This window comes from Oryctolagus cuniculus, chromosome 11 (assembly GCF_051225735.1).
Source record: "Oryctolagus cuniculus isolate XC-2025 breed Fujian yellow rabbit chromosome 11, ASM5122573v1, whole genome shotgun sequence".
NCBI lineage: Eukaryota > Metazoa > Chordata > Mammalia > Lagomorpha > Leporidae > Oryctolagus > Oryctolagus cuniculus.
In genome coordinates this window covers 107,931,305-107,945,156 of record NC_142877.1, presented here as the reverse complement: position 1 = coordinate 107,945,156, position 13,852 = coordinate 107,931,305, and the positions used below count along the sequence as shown (strand labels likewise).

Genomic DNA, 13,852 nt, shown 5'->3' with positions numbered 1-13,852 from the left:
AGGGTTAGAAAGCGAAGCTCTGGCTTCCGGCTGTGTCTGAGCGAGCCCTGCTGTTGGTTTCCGGTGGGCGGGGTGAGGCGGCGGGAGCAGTGCGCCCCCACAGCAGGATCGCAGCTCCCCGCAGAGGCAGGGCTCTGAGAACTGGCAGCCTCGAGCCACACCATGAGCCTGCCCCATGCTCCGTAGAGGAAGCTGGGATCTGAGGACAGACCGCCCTCCCGGCCCTTCCCCCCCGCGCCCTGCTGGGCTCTGTTTTTCTAGCATAGTCCTGGAGCGTGCGCATGGCCCAGGAGGCCCTGACGTGGGTGTGTTTCCTTCCAGGGCGATTATCCTGCAGGCCGAGAGCAGGAAGGAGAACGACGAGGTGAGGCTCCGCTCCTCTCTCTTGGCCGCCGCGGCGGGCGACTTGGAGACTAACTGTGTCGTTGTTTTTGCCCCGCCCTCTCCAGTGGATCTGTGCAATAAACAACATCTCCAGGCAGATCTACCTGACGGACAACCCGGAGGTAACCCCGTGCACCTGTGCCCAGGGCTCGGTCGCCAGGGCCGGTCTCGGCCGCTCCTGGACTGAGCCATCCCCTGTGTGTTTCAGGCAGTCGCCATCAAGCTCAACCAGACGGCCCTCCAAGCGGTGACTCCCATTACAAGTCTGGGGAGAAAGCAAGAGAGCCCGTGCACCAGGTAACTGGAGGACAGGGACGCCGGCTGTGGTGGGGCCAGCGAAGGCCGGGGGTTAGGGGTCGGACGTGCCTGGCTGTGTGTTCCTCACAGCCCCGCAGCGTGCCATTCAGCGCCATGTTACAGCAGGGGAACCGCGGCTGGGAAAGACTCGGGGTCGCGCCCATATTCACACTGCAGATGAGCTGGGGGGAGCTGGGATTCACACGTGCCCAGCGTCGGCCTCCTGGCCGCCCACCCGCCCGCACCACTCAGGGTGTCCCAGCCACGGCCAAGCCCAGACTGTTTTCAGAACAAGAAACAAGTGGCCTCGCATGCCCATGTCGCTGTGCAGGCCTCACCCGCACGCTGGCACTGCCGTGTGTGCGTGCGTGTGTGTGTGTGTGTGTTTGTTTTGCATGTCCACATATTTAAAATATTTTTAGGTTTTTCTTCTTTTTGAAGATTTATTTTATTTTTGAAAGTCAGAATTACACAGAGAAGGAGAGGTAGAGAGAGGTCTTCCATCCGCTGGTTCACTCCCCAGTTGGCCGCAACAGTTGGAGCTGCACCAATCTGAAGCCAGAAGCGTCTTCCAGGTCTCCCATGCAGGTGCAGGGGCCATCTGCTGCTGCTTTTCAAGGCCATAGCAGGGAGCTGGATTGGAAGTGGAGCAGCCGGGACTCGAAGTGGCGCCCATATGGGATGCCAGACCTGCAGGCTGCAGCTTTACCTGCTACGCCACAGCGCCGGCCCCTTCGTTTTTCGTAATTGTTCCTTTAAGTGCCTACATACTATTCCACATCTTACTGCTGGCGTCCACTTTGAGGCTGTCTCCCCTCCTTCATTTGGTCCCGATTGTGGTGAACATTTTCCTGCGTGCCGCCTTGCATTTGCATCCATGCTGCCTGAGGACGCCTTCTCAGAACTCGGGTAGACAGGAGAGGGCTGTCCTTGGGACACCAAGGCAGTGTGGCATCAAAGGTAGATTAAGTTGTGACCGCCTGGAGCCCATCCTTCCGTGGCCTGGCGGGAGGAACCCCGTGCAGCGTTCTCACACACGGCTCTAGAGAAAGGCACGGGGAAGCCTGGGGTGCTCCCATGGCCTGCCGCCCATGATCCTGCCCCGGCACTGGGCAGGAAACAGGGGTGAGTGCCTGTGGAAGACCGGGGCTTCCTGCTGGCCTGTGAGGCAGGGAGCAGAACTGAGTGCTTTGAGAGGAGTGGCGCTCAGGTCCAAGTTTAGAAAGAGCGTTGTGTGGCACCACGTGGATGAACTGGGGAGGGGCGTCGCCATCGTCGTAGCTGTGAAATAGAACCTGAGACCCCGAAGGCCGTCAGAGTGGCCGAGAGGCGGCAGGTGAGGGGAGACGGCTCCTTGCGCTGCTCGGGGCACGCAGCTGACACGCATGGCAGGCTGACCAGGGGACCCTAAGGAAGGCACCGCGTGCCTGCTTCCAAATGTTTATAAAAATGGAATTCAAAGGGAAATTTGCTGTTTAACTTTGGAACCCATGTGTAGATTCTTCTCCATGAACCATTTTTCTTTTTAAAGATTTATTTATTAGGCCGGTGCCACGGCTCACTAGGCTAATCCTCCGCCTTGCGGCACCAGCACACCGGGTTCTAGTCCCGGTTGGGGCGCCGGATTCTGTCCCGGTTGCCCCTCTTCCAGGCCAGCTCTCTGCTGTGGCCCGGGAGTGCAGTGGAGGATGGCCCAAGTGCTTGGGCCCAGCACCCCATGGGAGACCAGGAGAAGCACCTGGCTCCTGCCATCGGATCAGCGCGGTGCGCAGCGGCCATTGGAGGGTGAACCAACGGCAAAACGAAGACCTTTCTCTCTGTCTCTCTCTCTCACTGTCCACTCTGCCTGTCAATAAAATAAAAAAATAAAAAAAATAAAAGATTTATTTATTAGAAAGGCGGAGTTACAGAGAGGCAGAGGCAGAGGCTGAGAGAGAGAGAGAAAGTCTTCCATCTTTGGTTCACTCCCCAAATGGTCTCGGTAGCCAGGCGTGTCAGGCGTTCCGAGGAGGGGCGAGGTCCAGGGCGGCAGGTGAGCCGGATCTGAGCTGGGGGTTGACGTCCCGGGGAGCTGAGGCAGCAGCTCAGTGCAGGGGGCGTTCCGGGCCTGGCAAGGGCGGCTTTCCAGAAACCCGAGCTGGGTTGTGGTTACATGTCAAGCCCAGATGTTTTCTTTGCTCAGTGAGCGTTCCTGAGTGCCTGCTAATGTGCCAAGTAATAAATGCCACTTGAAGCCCTGCCTCCTAACACCTGCCCCGGGGAGCGTCCCAGCGGAAGACCAGTGGGGTGTAACTCCCGGCACAGCGCTGGGAGCCAAGCACGGAGGCAATGGGCAGAGCTGAAGGGTTACAAAGGATATGCGGGTTGGGCAGTTTTCTTTGGATAACAGCCTGAGAGAGTGAAATCTTCATCATGGTTCTGTACGTAAGCCACACCTGGGCAGGTGGTGTGGGGCGGTAGGTTGAGACACGGCTTAGGACGCCTGCATCCCAGTCAGGGTGCCAGGTCGAGTCCTGGCTGCCCAGTGTCTGATCCAGCTCCCTGCTGATGCATGCTGGGAGACAGCGGGCGAGGCTCCAGTGTTTGAGCCTCTGCCACCTCCAAGGGAAGCCCCGTGGAGTTCCAGGGCTCTGGCTGTTGCGGGCATGTGGAGAGTGAAGCAGCGGTGGAGCGTTCCTCTCTGTCGCTCTGCCTTTCAAGTAGATGAACATAAGTCGTTCTTAAAGGTGACGTCAGCATTAAGCAAGTGGTCACTGGATTGCGAGTAAATGTATTCGTTTTTCCTTTTTGTCTTGTACGCCAGCCAGAACCTGACCAATTCAGAGATGGAAAGTGCCAGGCTCATTCCCAACGCAACAGTCGGTGTAACTGACACGGAGGAGCTGATAGCCCCCGGGACACCCATCCAGTTTGACATTGTCCTCCCCGCTACGGAATTCCTTGATCAGAACAGAGGGAGCAGGTATGGGCGAAGGGAGGTTCTCTGGGAGGAAAGAAAGTGAACTTGATGTGGCTGCGGCCCACCCACACTGCGGGCGCTGTCAGGATTCTCTAACTCTGGCTCCTCCCCTAGGCGGGTCAATCCTTTCGGGGAAACTGAGGACGGATCATTTCCAGAAGCAGAAGGTGCGTGGCTGGTTGGATGTGCTTACTCTCTCCTCTGTACACAATGACAAGGTCCATTTTTATTTTCAGTAGTTGCTCCAGAGTATTTATTCCTTTGAAAGGCAGAGGGCTTCTGGGTAGAGGGAGGGTGGCGGGAGGCAGAGAAACCTTCTATCCACTGGTTGAAGCTAGCAGCCTGGAACTCTGGCCCGGCCTCCCGCACAGGTGGTCAGAACTCAGTACTTGAGGCCGGTGCCGGCACACCGGGTTCTAGTCCCGGTCGGGGCGCCGGATTCTGTCCCGGTTGCCCCTCTTCCAGGCCAGCTCTCTGCTATGGCCAGGGAGTGCAGTGGAGGATGGCCCAGGTGCTTGGGCCCTGCACCCCATGGGAGACCAGGAAAAGCACCTGGATCCTGGCTCCTGCCATCGGATCAGCGCGGTGCGCCGGCTGCAGCGGCGGCCATTGGAGGGTGAACCAACGGCAAAGGAAGACCTTTCTCTCTCTGTCTCTCTCTCTCACTGTCCACTCTGCCTGTCAAAAAAAAAAAAAAAAAGAACTCAGTACTTGAGCCATCAGCTGCTCAGGGTTTGTATTGACGGGGAGCTAGATTGGAAGGAAAGTGGTTGGGACTCAGACTGGCGCTCCAGTGTGGGATGTGGACTGTCCTAAGCGGCGGCATTACCCACTGTGCCACACTGCCTGACCTGACAAGGCCTCTGACGTGAGCTGGGAAGTCATGTTTGAGTGAGCTCTGATGTAGAGTATGAATCAAAATTGTAAGTCTAGCAGGACATGGGTGGTAAGGGCCAGTCTTGCTTAAAAACTGAGGGGCAGTATGAAGATTTCAGCCTTTTTTTTTTTTTTAAGATTTTTTTTTTTGAAAGTCCATATTACTGGGGTGGGGGATATTTTCCATCCACTGGTTCACTCCCCAGATGGCCACAATGGCCAGGGCTGAGCCAGGCCAACGCCAGGAGCCACAAGCTTCATCCGGGTCTCCCACATGGGTGGCAGTACCTTCTGCTGCTTTCCCAGGCTACAAGGGAGTTAGATCAGAAGTGGAGCAGCTGGGACATGAACTGGTGCCCATATGGGATGCCGGTGTCGCAGGTGGCAGCTTAACCTGTGTCACAATGCTCAGCTGTTGCAGCACCCATCTGTAGCTCCTGCACAGAAATGCTGCAAAATAGCACATTCTTGTTAAAAAAGGTCACCTCGAAGTCTAACCTTGGTTATTTTATTTCAGAAACCATAAGGATAAATAATTCATTCTTGAATTGTAAGGTGACCTGAATAAATGATATATTTTTAAAAGACTGAAGTTTATTTACCTGAAAGGCAGAGTGACAGAGGGAGAGAGGAGCCTCTGTCGTTCATCGCTGATTCACTCCCCAAGTAACCTGCAGCAGCTGGGGCTGGGCCAGGCCACAGCCAGGACCCTGGAGCTCCATCTGGGTCTCCCATGTGGGTGGCAGGGACCTAAGTACTTGGGCCACCATCTGCTGCCCCCGCCACCAGGTGCATTAGCAGGAAGTTGGTTGACAGCAGAGTAGCGAGGACTCAATTGGTGTTCCACTGTGGGGTGTGGTTTGTCACAGGTGGCAACTTGGTCTGTGCCATAGCACCTGCCAGATAAATTAGTCTCTTTAGAGTCCTGTTTTTATCTTGTGGGTTTCCACTCTTAGAGTGTGCTTGAGAACACACCCGGTGGGGCTGACCCTAACCTTCCACTCAGCTGAGCAGATGCTGAGCCAAGGCGGGGATTTTAGTCACTGCGAGTGCTAGGGAGACCTCACGGTAACGTGGCCTCACGCTGGGAGCTGAGGGTGCCTGGGAACGAGGCTGCACCGGAAGCAGGACTTGAGAGTTGCCGTTCTGTTGGGAGACTGTGTGTGCGATATTACAGGCTGGGCCTCGCGTCTGGCGCTCTCCCCTTGGATCCAGCCTACTTTTCAGTTTGTACCGTAAACCGTCCGTACAGAGACGTGCATGAGTGTCCATTTAGAGTGTGTACCGCTCAGTTTCCTGCACTGTGTTTAAGCTTGGAGGTGTTTCGGGGTAAGAGTAGAGAAAGGGAGGCTTCTCGGTTGGCAGTGTTGGGGAATGACTGATGTCACAGCAGCAGCTGCGGCCTTGTCCACATCTTCCCGACCTCCCAGTGGCGCTCGCCGCGACAGCTCAGTGCACGCCACAAGCAAACGGCTGTGGCTTGCGCTCTCAGGCTCTCCACCAGTTGATGCCAGCTGCCTTCAGTCGTGACCGTGGCACTGGAATTGAGTGAAAACACCGCGCCTTTGTTTCCTGCAAGTCAGTGATCTTCCATAAGAGGACAGCACCCGTGGGCCGACGCGGTTTATTCCCTGCTACCTGCTGGGTCACGCGCACTTTCGAAGGAAAGGTGACTGTGTCCACGGTCACCACGTGCAGTGCCAGGAGGACACTGGGTGGTACCAGTAACTCGGCTTCTATGAGGCGGTTTCCACCACAGCAACAGGATGCAGGCGGAACATTCGGAGAAGTGGCAGCGTCGGGCTCCCGGGTCGGAGCGCTGAGACCCTGGGTAGGAAGGCCTCCACGGGGAGCCAGCCGGGCCCCGCGCCCCTAGCTCTTGGCCGCCGCCGCGGGCTGGAAGCGGACGTGACCCTGAGCTGAACCTCTTCTCTTGCAGATTCCCTGCTGCAGCAGATGTTCGTAGTTCGGTTCTTGGGCTCGATGGCAGTTAAGACAGACAGCACGACCGCAGTGATTTACGAGGCCATGAGACAAGTCCTGGCCGCCCGCGCCATTCACAACATCTTCCGCACGACGGAGTCGCACCTGGTGGTCACGAGCCAGGCCCTGAGGTACGTTCACCCTCACGCCTCCCTGGGCATACGTGGATCAGAAGGGGGCAGCTGGGACTGGAACTGGAGCTACCGGCAGAGGCTCAGCCTCCTGTGCCACAGCACCAACCCCAAGATGTGTAAAAAACACCTTGGAATCCATGTATAGTTGTTCCTAAGATCTGTGTACTTAGAAAGGCAGAGAGATCATCCATTCAGTGGTTCACTCCCCAAATGGCCCCCCATGTGAGACAGAGGACCAGTGCTTGGGCCATCTTCTGCTGCTCTGAGTTGGATCCAAAGCAGAGCAGCCAGAACTCAAACCCATGCTTCAGTACAGGATGCCGCGTGACCCGCTGCACTGCAACGCCAGCCCTGGAAGCAATACGTATTTTCCTTTTTTTATTTTGAGAGTCTTCAAATCTGTAAGAGGACTGAACAACCACAGCACATACTATCCAAAAAACTGGGAAAACCACCCACAGAACGGTCTGAGGAGGATCTGGTGATACTCAGGGTATATATGTAAAGAGCTTTAAAACTCAGCGAAGGGCAGCCTGGTTGGAAGACGGGCAAAGGAGCTGAAGAGACATTTCTCCAAAGACATCCAAGTGGCCAGGAAGCACGTGAGGAGATGCTGAGTGTCACGGGGAAAATGCAAACCCAGGACCACAGTGAGATACTCATGACACTCACTGGTTATAGTTTAAACAGAAAAAGGCAAGTTTAGCAATGTGTGAAGAAATTGGGGGCCGGCGCCGCGGCTCACTAGGCTAATCCTCTGCCTTGCGGCGCCGGCACACCGGGTTCTAGTCCCGGTCGGGGCGCCGGATTCTGTCCCAGTTGCCCCTCTTCCAGGCCAGCTCTCTGCTGTGGCCAGGGAGTGCAGTGGAGGATGGCCCAAGTGCTTGGGCCCTGCACCCCATGGGAGACCAGGAAAAGTACCTGGCTCCTGGCTTCGGATCAGCGCGGTGCACTGGCCATAGCGGCCGTTGGAGGGTGAACAGAGAAGACCTTTCTCTCTGTCTCTCTCTCTCTGTCCACTCTGCCTGTCAAAAGGGGGGGGGGGGCACTGAGTGTAAACTGGCTTAGCAGCTTTTGAAAATAGTTTGGAAGTTACTCCGTAAGTGTAAAATTACTATAGAATTCTCTACCCAAGTGGATACCCAAAGTAATTAAAAACAGTGTTCAGGGCTGGCACTGTGGCATAGGGGTAAAGCCTCCACCTGTAGAGCCAGCATCCCATATGGGCACTGGCTCTAGTCCCAGCTGCTCCACTTCCGATCCAGCTCTCTGCTATGACCTGGGAAAGCAGTAGGAGATGGCCCAGGTCCTTGGGGCCTTGCACTTGCATGGGTGACCTGGAAGAAGCTTCTGGCTTCAGCTTGCCTCAGCTCCAGCCATTTGGGGGGTGAACCAGCAGATGGAAGGCCTCTCTGTCTGCCTCTGCCTCTCAAATAAGTAAATAATTTTTAAAACTAGGTGTTCAACAAATGATCCAGATGTCCAACAGCAAATGAATGGATAAACAGAACGTGGTATCCACACAGACCACAGTGTTACACAGCTTAAAAACAGCAGCAAAGTGCTGATGCACGCTAGGGTATGGGGGAGTGTCCAGGCCCCTGCTAAGGGGAAGACGCAAGATGTGGAAAGCCCCGACCTGTGTGGCTGTGTTCTTGTGACCTGCCCAGGGTAGGTAATCGGCTGACTGAAGGACTAGAGGATGCCAGAGACGAGGAGCAGGCGGGAATGAGGAGCGACTGCTCAGTGGGGAGGGTCCTCTCAGGGTGACGGGAAGGTTCCGGCTACAGTCAGGAATGCAGTGATGGGAAGTTCTCCAGGATGTAGTTCACACTGGCACATGCCGTCAGTGGACTCACGTGCTCTGAGATTAAAAAGTCCCCCTTTAGGGAAACTGTTTATTCAATCGCAGGAAAAGGAACATAAAGCTTACAGCCTCTGTGACCTCCCCAGTGAGGGTCTCAGCCACCCGTCTGCAGTGTAGGGGGGCAGCGCCACAGCGCAGGATCGCGTGAGGAGCTCCTGAGCCCTGTGCTGGGACAGCCGCGTGCTTGGAGGGCCGAGTTCCACCAGGATGCAGTCCCCGTGCCCTACAGTCCACCCGCCTCACGTGTGCGGTTTGAGTCACTTTTCCCCACAGTACATCGTGCAGCCACCAGCGCAACTGAGTTCAGGAGATTGTGCTGCCCCAGGAAGACCCCTGCACCCACCCAGCCCTGGGTGACCAGGAACCGCCAGTCTTAGCAGTACAGATGCCTGGCCTGGCCGTTCCATGAAGTGGGATTATAACCGTGTTTTATCAACCATGTATAAGGCAGCACTTGATCATTTACATGTTAGCACCACGTCAGTTCTAACACAAGTAGAAATAAGTCTATATCTATCTATCTATATATATGTATTTGAGAGCAATGAATTCTCTGCCATAACCTATTTTACAAGATACATCAGCCTATTAGATGAAGTTTAACATATTATTGTTCAAGAATCTATTCTAGAATACTTTCTTGAAATTAAACATTGCACTTACACATATATATGGATACAGGAGTAATTTTGGATGTAAGTTGGAGAAAGCTGATTCAGTACTTCAGGAGAATGAAGGTACTCAATAAGTGCTACGGAAAGGAGGTGGTGTAACGACTCATCCACTTACACAGCAGACTACTGAAATGATGATGCCTCTTCTGAATAAGCACCAGAACACTGTGAAGGGACCTCTGTTGCTGTGTCATCTTCCCTATGAACGCCCCGAGCTAGCATGCCTGCTCTTCAGTTCTTTGAGAGGCAGAGCTCTCATGCACTGGTTCACTCCCCAAGTGCCTGCAACAGCCAGGGCCAGGCCAGGCCACAGCCAGGAGCCTGGTTCTCCAGCTGGGTCTTCCACACACGTGGCAGGGCTATCGCCTGCTGCCGCATTAGCAGAAAGCTGAAATGAAGAGTGGGGTCAAGGGGACCAGCGTTCTGGTATATCGAGTAAAGCCACTGCCTGGAATGCTGGCATCCCATACAGGCGCCGGTTCTGTCCTGGCTGCTTCCTTTCCAATCCAGCTTCCTGCTAACGGCTTGGGAAGAGCCGTGGAAGATGGCCACGGGTTTGGGCTCTTGCCACCCACGTGGGCGACCCGGATGAAGTTCCTGGCTCCTGGCTTTGGCCTGGCCCAGTCCTGGCCATTGCAGCCAAAAAGGGAGTGAACCAGCTGATGGAAGACCTCTCTTCTGTGTTTGTCTCCCTGTAGCTCTTTAAATTTATTTTGCTATTTAAACGAGCCAGGCACTTCAGCATGGCACACCAGCACCTGCTCCGCACCCTGAACGGGACTGTGCAGGTTCAGGGAGGGTCACAGGGGTCTGTCGTGCCTCCCCTCACACAGGCCTCCTTTCTCCTGCCTGCGGGTATGTGTGGGTTCATCTGAAGTTCTGCAGAGTCTTCTAAGAGTGTAAGTCTATCCAGCACGTATGAAATAATGGCTCTCTCACAATTTCAGGTTGATAGATCCTCAGACTCAAGTGTCAAGGGCCAACGTAAGTACCTCACCCGGATCCGCATTAGTGGTTTACTCTTTAAGTCACCTTTGCATGTGCTGTAAACACAAGCTTGGCACTTAGTACCTGGCACATTTAATGACTGCCATGAACAGTACACTCTTTTCCATGGATTTTCATAGAAAATCCCCTTTTCTGTGTATTTCTACCCCTCCCCTCCTCCAGTTTGAACTCACCAGTGTCACGCAGTTTGCGGCTCACCAGGAAAACAAGAGACTGGTCGGCTTTGCTGTCCGCGACCCTGAGTCCACGGGAGAAGAGTCTCTGAGCACATACATTTTTGAAAGCAACTCGGAAGGCGAAAAGGTCTTGTTTTTTTCATATTCAATCCCATGGCCCCGCTGTGCCGAAGCGGTTTCTGCACTTCCCTCCTGAAGATCCAGTTGCTGACTCAGCGCCTCCCAGGCAGGCCCCCACTGAAGGAATTGGATTAAAAACCTCCCTGTGGGAAAATACCTTTCAACCAGAGTGAATGAGCCAGACCTTTAAGGGCACGAGAATCGTTTAGTATACAGGTATCATGAAGTGACAGTATTACCATGGGCATACTCTCAGCAAATCAATGGACAGGGCATCAGGAAAGTCCATCTGAGCTGTTTTTGTGTTTAGTATGAAAAATGTGACAACACTAGTTAGAATTCAAAATTAATCTTCCTTTCAGTAACTGCTTGCCACTGTGTTTTAAGAACACTGAGTGGCTGAATTCAATTAGCCAATTAGGAGAAAAATGCCCCATCACAAGTTGTAGACACCAGATTGTCCTCTGAGTTGCATACAGTGTGGCAGCAGGTGTTCGGGTCAGCAGGGCCCGACGGGTCTGACCCGCACAGGAGGAGTCTGTGCAGCCAGGTCCTGCCTTGCCAGGGAAATGTGGGCAGTGACCTCACTGTACCCCCAGATCACATTTGTTCCTAAAATTTTTGATCCTCTTCTACCTGTGCCAAATGCTGTTCTTGTTTCTTGCAGATATGTTACGCTATTAATTTGGGGAAAGAAATTACTGAAGTTCAGAAGGTAAGGTGCATTTTAGTGTTGACTGAACTAAAGGCGTCTGTATACATTTCTCTCAAAGAGAAACGTGATGACACTAGACACGCTGGCTAAGCCTGGGATTTCCTGTCTGTGTTTTAACCCTCCACTCTGACCGGCTGGCTCCCCTTCGCTCTTCCGTAAGCAGCTGCCACTCTGCTTGCTTGCTCGCACACGCTAGCCTAGCTACCCTTCTGCTCTTTCAAGTTAAATGATGCGACAAGCACCCATGTGCCCTGAGGCCTCGCGCATCGAAGGAGCAGCAAGTCCAGCCCTTCGACATCACCTGGGAGCCAATTAGAAAGGAAGACTCAGATGACCATGTCTTTCAGCAGCTAACAGTCTTTGGTTCATTCAGTACATTTTTGAAAGTCTAATTCCTGTAAGAAAACCCTGAGCTTCCTGTAGTGAACAAGAGCAGTGGGGGAACCTGCCCCAGGGGCCTTCTCGGTCAGCATGTCCAGGAGAGCGTGCTGCAGAACGTAATATGCAGGCTGAACATGGCTAGTGTGACCTGGGAACTGGACTTCTCAGTTTAATTTAGTAGTGTGGTCGGCCAGTGGCTAGCACAGGTCAGCTTACAGGGACGACAAGCAGCGTCCAGGAAGTGAGGGCAGCACCTTTTCTCTAAAGGGCCCTACCTTTGAGGCTCTCACAGCTGCTCTGTGGACTGTCTTCCGCAAGATGACTCTACGTTAGCTATAGAACCTAGAGTTCAGGAGAAATAGCGTACTGTTAAGTTTTCTCAGAGCAGCAGAGACCCAGTGAAAGCACACGATGTAGTGAAAGCCAGCCCGACTGGTGTAAGTAAGTACATCTTAAGCTCTTTCTTTTTTCCCTCTTAAATGCTCCTAACTTCAGGATCCAGAGGCGCTGGCTAAATTAATGCTGTCCGTTCCACTAACCAATGATGGGAAATACGTACTGTTAAACGACCAACAAGACGACAGTGACGGAGGCCCAAGTGAACACAGAGGCGCAGAATCTGAAGCCTAGCTCGCTGCGCCCATGGGGATGAGCACCGCGGAAGGAGGGCTCCCTCCCTGAAGTTTTCAACTTCTCTGACACACAGGCACACTGAGCCGGGTTCAGGATGCTGACAGTCGGTGGTGGCATGCCCTCTTGATGCCTGGGTGCTGAGACTCGAGAGGGAAACTGGAGATGGTTGGCAGCCTTGCTACCCATCTACAGATGCTATTTAGGTGCTTCGTGGTGAGTCCTTCCTTAGATTGCATTGTTCAGCACTCAGAAAGAAATTTACGAAAAATGCATAGTTCACTTTATCTGAATGTCATCTCCAGTGTCCTTTTTAAAATGGCAAGTCTAGATTTACAATTTGATAAGCACTAAGTATTTCCTATTAATATAATCTATTTTTGTATTTCACTTAACGAGCTTTAAGTGCCTGTCATTCTGAAACTCTCTTCATAGTCCCGCTTCTCTCCTGATTGGACTGAGTCACTGCTGTGTGCGCTCAGGTGCTGGGCACTGCCCCGAGGCCCCGGCTCTGGTAGACGCAGGTCTGGTTAGGGGAGTGTCCCACGCAGCGTGCACCAGCAAGACTGGCAGCTGCGCACCTTCACAGAACCGCACTGCACCAGCATCCACAAGGTGAGGTCCGAGATAGGACGGTTCTGAGTGCTGGGTCACTGTGGCCGTGGGCAGCTCTACCAGCTCCTGTTTCTTCTGAGCCAGACCCTCCTCAAGGAAGGGACCAATTAGTTTAAAAACTCACTTGAAGCGCGGCTGGCTGCGGAGCCTGGAATGAAGTTCCCATTTTCACCCTGATTCTTTTGGTTCCAGGAACCCTAGCCCTCCCCCATCCCTCCTACCCATGAAAGGTGGCATGATCATGAATTGGTACAGTGTTCAGCTGTAATCAGTTTCAACAATTATGTAATTACCTTTGTAATAACTTAATCTAGCAATAAAAATTACCATTCTGTCTCTTGTTCTGGCTATTTCTAGAATATCCCTGGAAGAAAACTAAAATCAGTTTTCCAACACGAGAATGTGATCCCACTGCTAACAATTTTTAAAGTGTTACTTGAAGACAGTAGATTTTCGAACTTCTGAAACCTACAGCAGGCAGTGTCACAGGGTCTGTGTGACATCTACTCTTGCAACACATGCACCACCACAGACACTGCGCTGAGCCCAAGGCCTCCCACCTCCCACATGTGTTAGACCAGCAGGTTCTCTGACAGCTCGCAGGAGCCGTACTGCCCAGAAGTCTTCTTGTTTAAACTTTTCTGGAGGGGTAGAGGTGGCAAGGATCTTGAGCCTGAAACAATTGTGAGGTGGAAAAACTAAAGTGCTGTTAAAGATTACGTGGTTTAAGTAAGACACAAAGCACGCAAATCCTAATGAAAACACAAAAGATTGAAATGTCGTACACTGAACCAAACTTCATCTAAAAACACCAGAAAGGGGGCCGGCACTGGGGCATAGCGAGTAAGGCCGCCACCTGCAGTGCTGGCATCCCATATGAGCACTGGTTTGAGTCCCGGCTGCCCCACTTCCGATCCAGCTCTCTGCTGTGGCCTGGGAAGGCAGTGGAAGATGACCCAAGCCCTTAGGCCCCTGTGCCCATGTGGGAGAGCCAGAGGAGGCTCCTGGCTCCGGACTGGTGCAGTTCCACCTA

General features: G+C 53.4%; 1 protein-coding gene across 6 annotated transcripts in view; it reads left to right on the top strand.

Annotated features, from left to right (window-relative positions):
- The window catches only part of APPL2 (adaptor protein, phosphotyrosine interacting with PH domain and leucine zipper 2), a 50,614-nt gene extending 37,459 nt beyond the window's left edge, over nt 1-13,155 (top strand). For 2 of the 6 annotated variants that reach the window (XR_016216998.1, XR_016217000.1), the window contains exons 12-22: nt 322-364; nt 450-506; nt 593-681; nt 3,485-3,643; nt 3,755-3,807; nt 6,009-6,347; nt 6,456-6,630; nt 10,122-10,158; nt 10,345-10,485; nt 11,146-11,193; nt 12,070-13,155. Coding sequence is in view for 2 of the 6 variants with exons in the window: in XM_008257119.5 (XP_008255341.1) it covers nt 322-364; nt 450-506; nt 593-681; nt 3,485-3,643; nt 3,755-3,807; nt 6,456-6,630; nt 10,122-10,158; nt 10,345-10,485; nt 11,146-11,193; nt 12,070-12,204 (937 nt within the window). In the remaining 4 variants the exon portion in view is untranslated. The remainder of the gene's footprint in view (nt 1-321; nt 365-449; nt 507-592; nt 682-3,484; nt 3,644-3,754; nt 3,808-6,008; nt 6,348-6,455; nt 6,631-10,121; nt 10,159-10,344; nt 10,486-11,145; nt 11,194-12,069) is intronic. The other 4 variants (XR_016217001.1, XM_051846053.3, XR_016216999.1 and 1 more) reach the window with 2 other exon arrangements.
- The last annotated feature ends 697 nt before the right edge of the window (nt 13,156-13,852 follow it).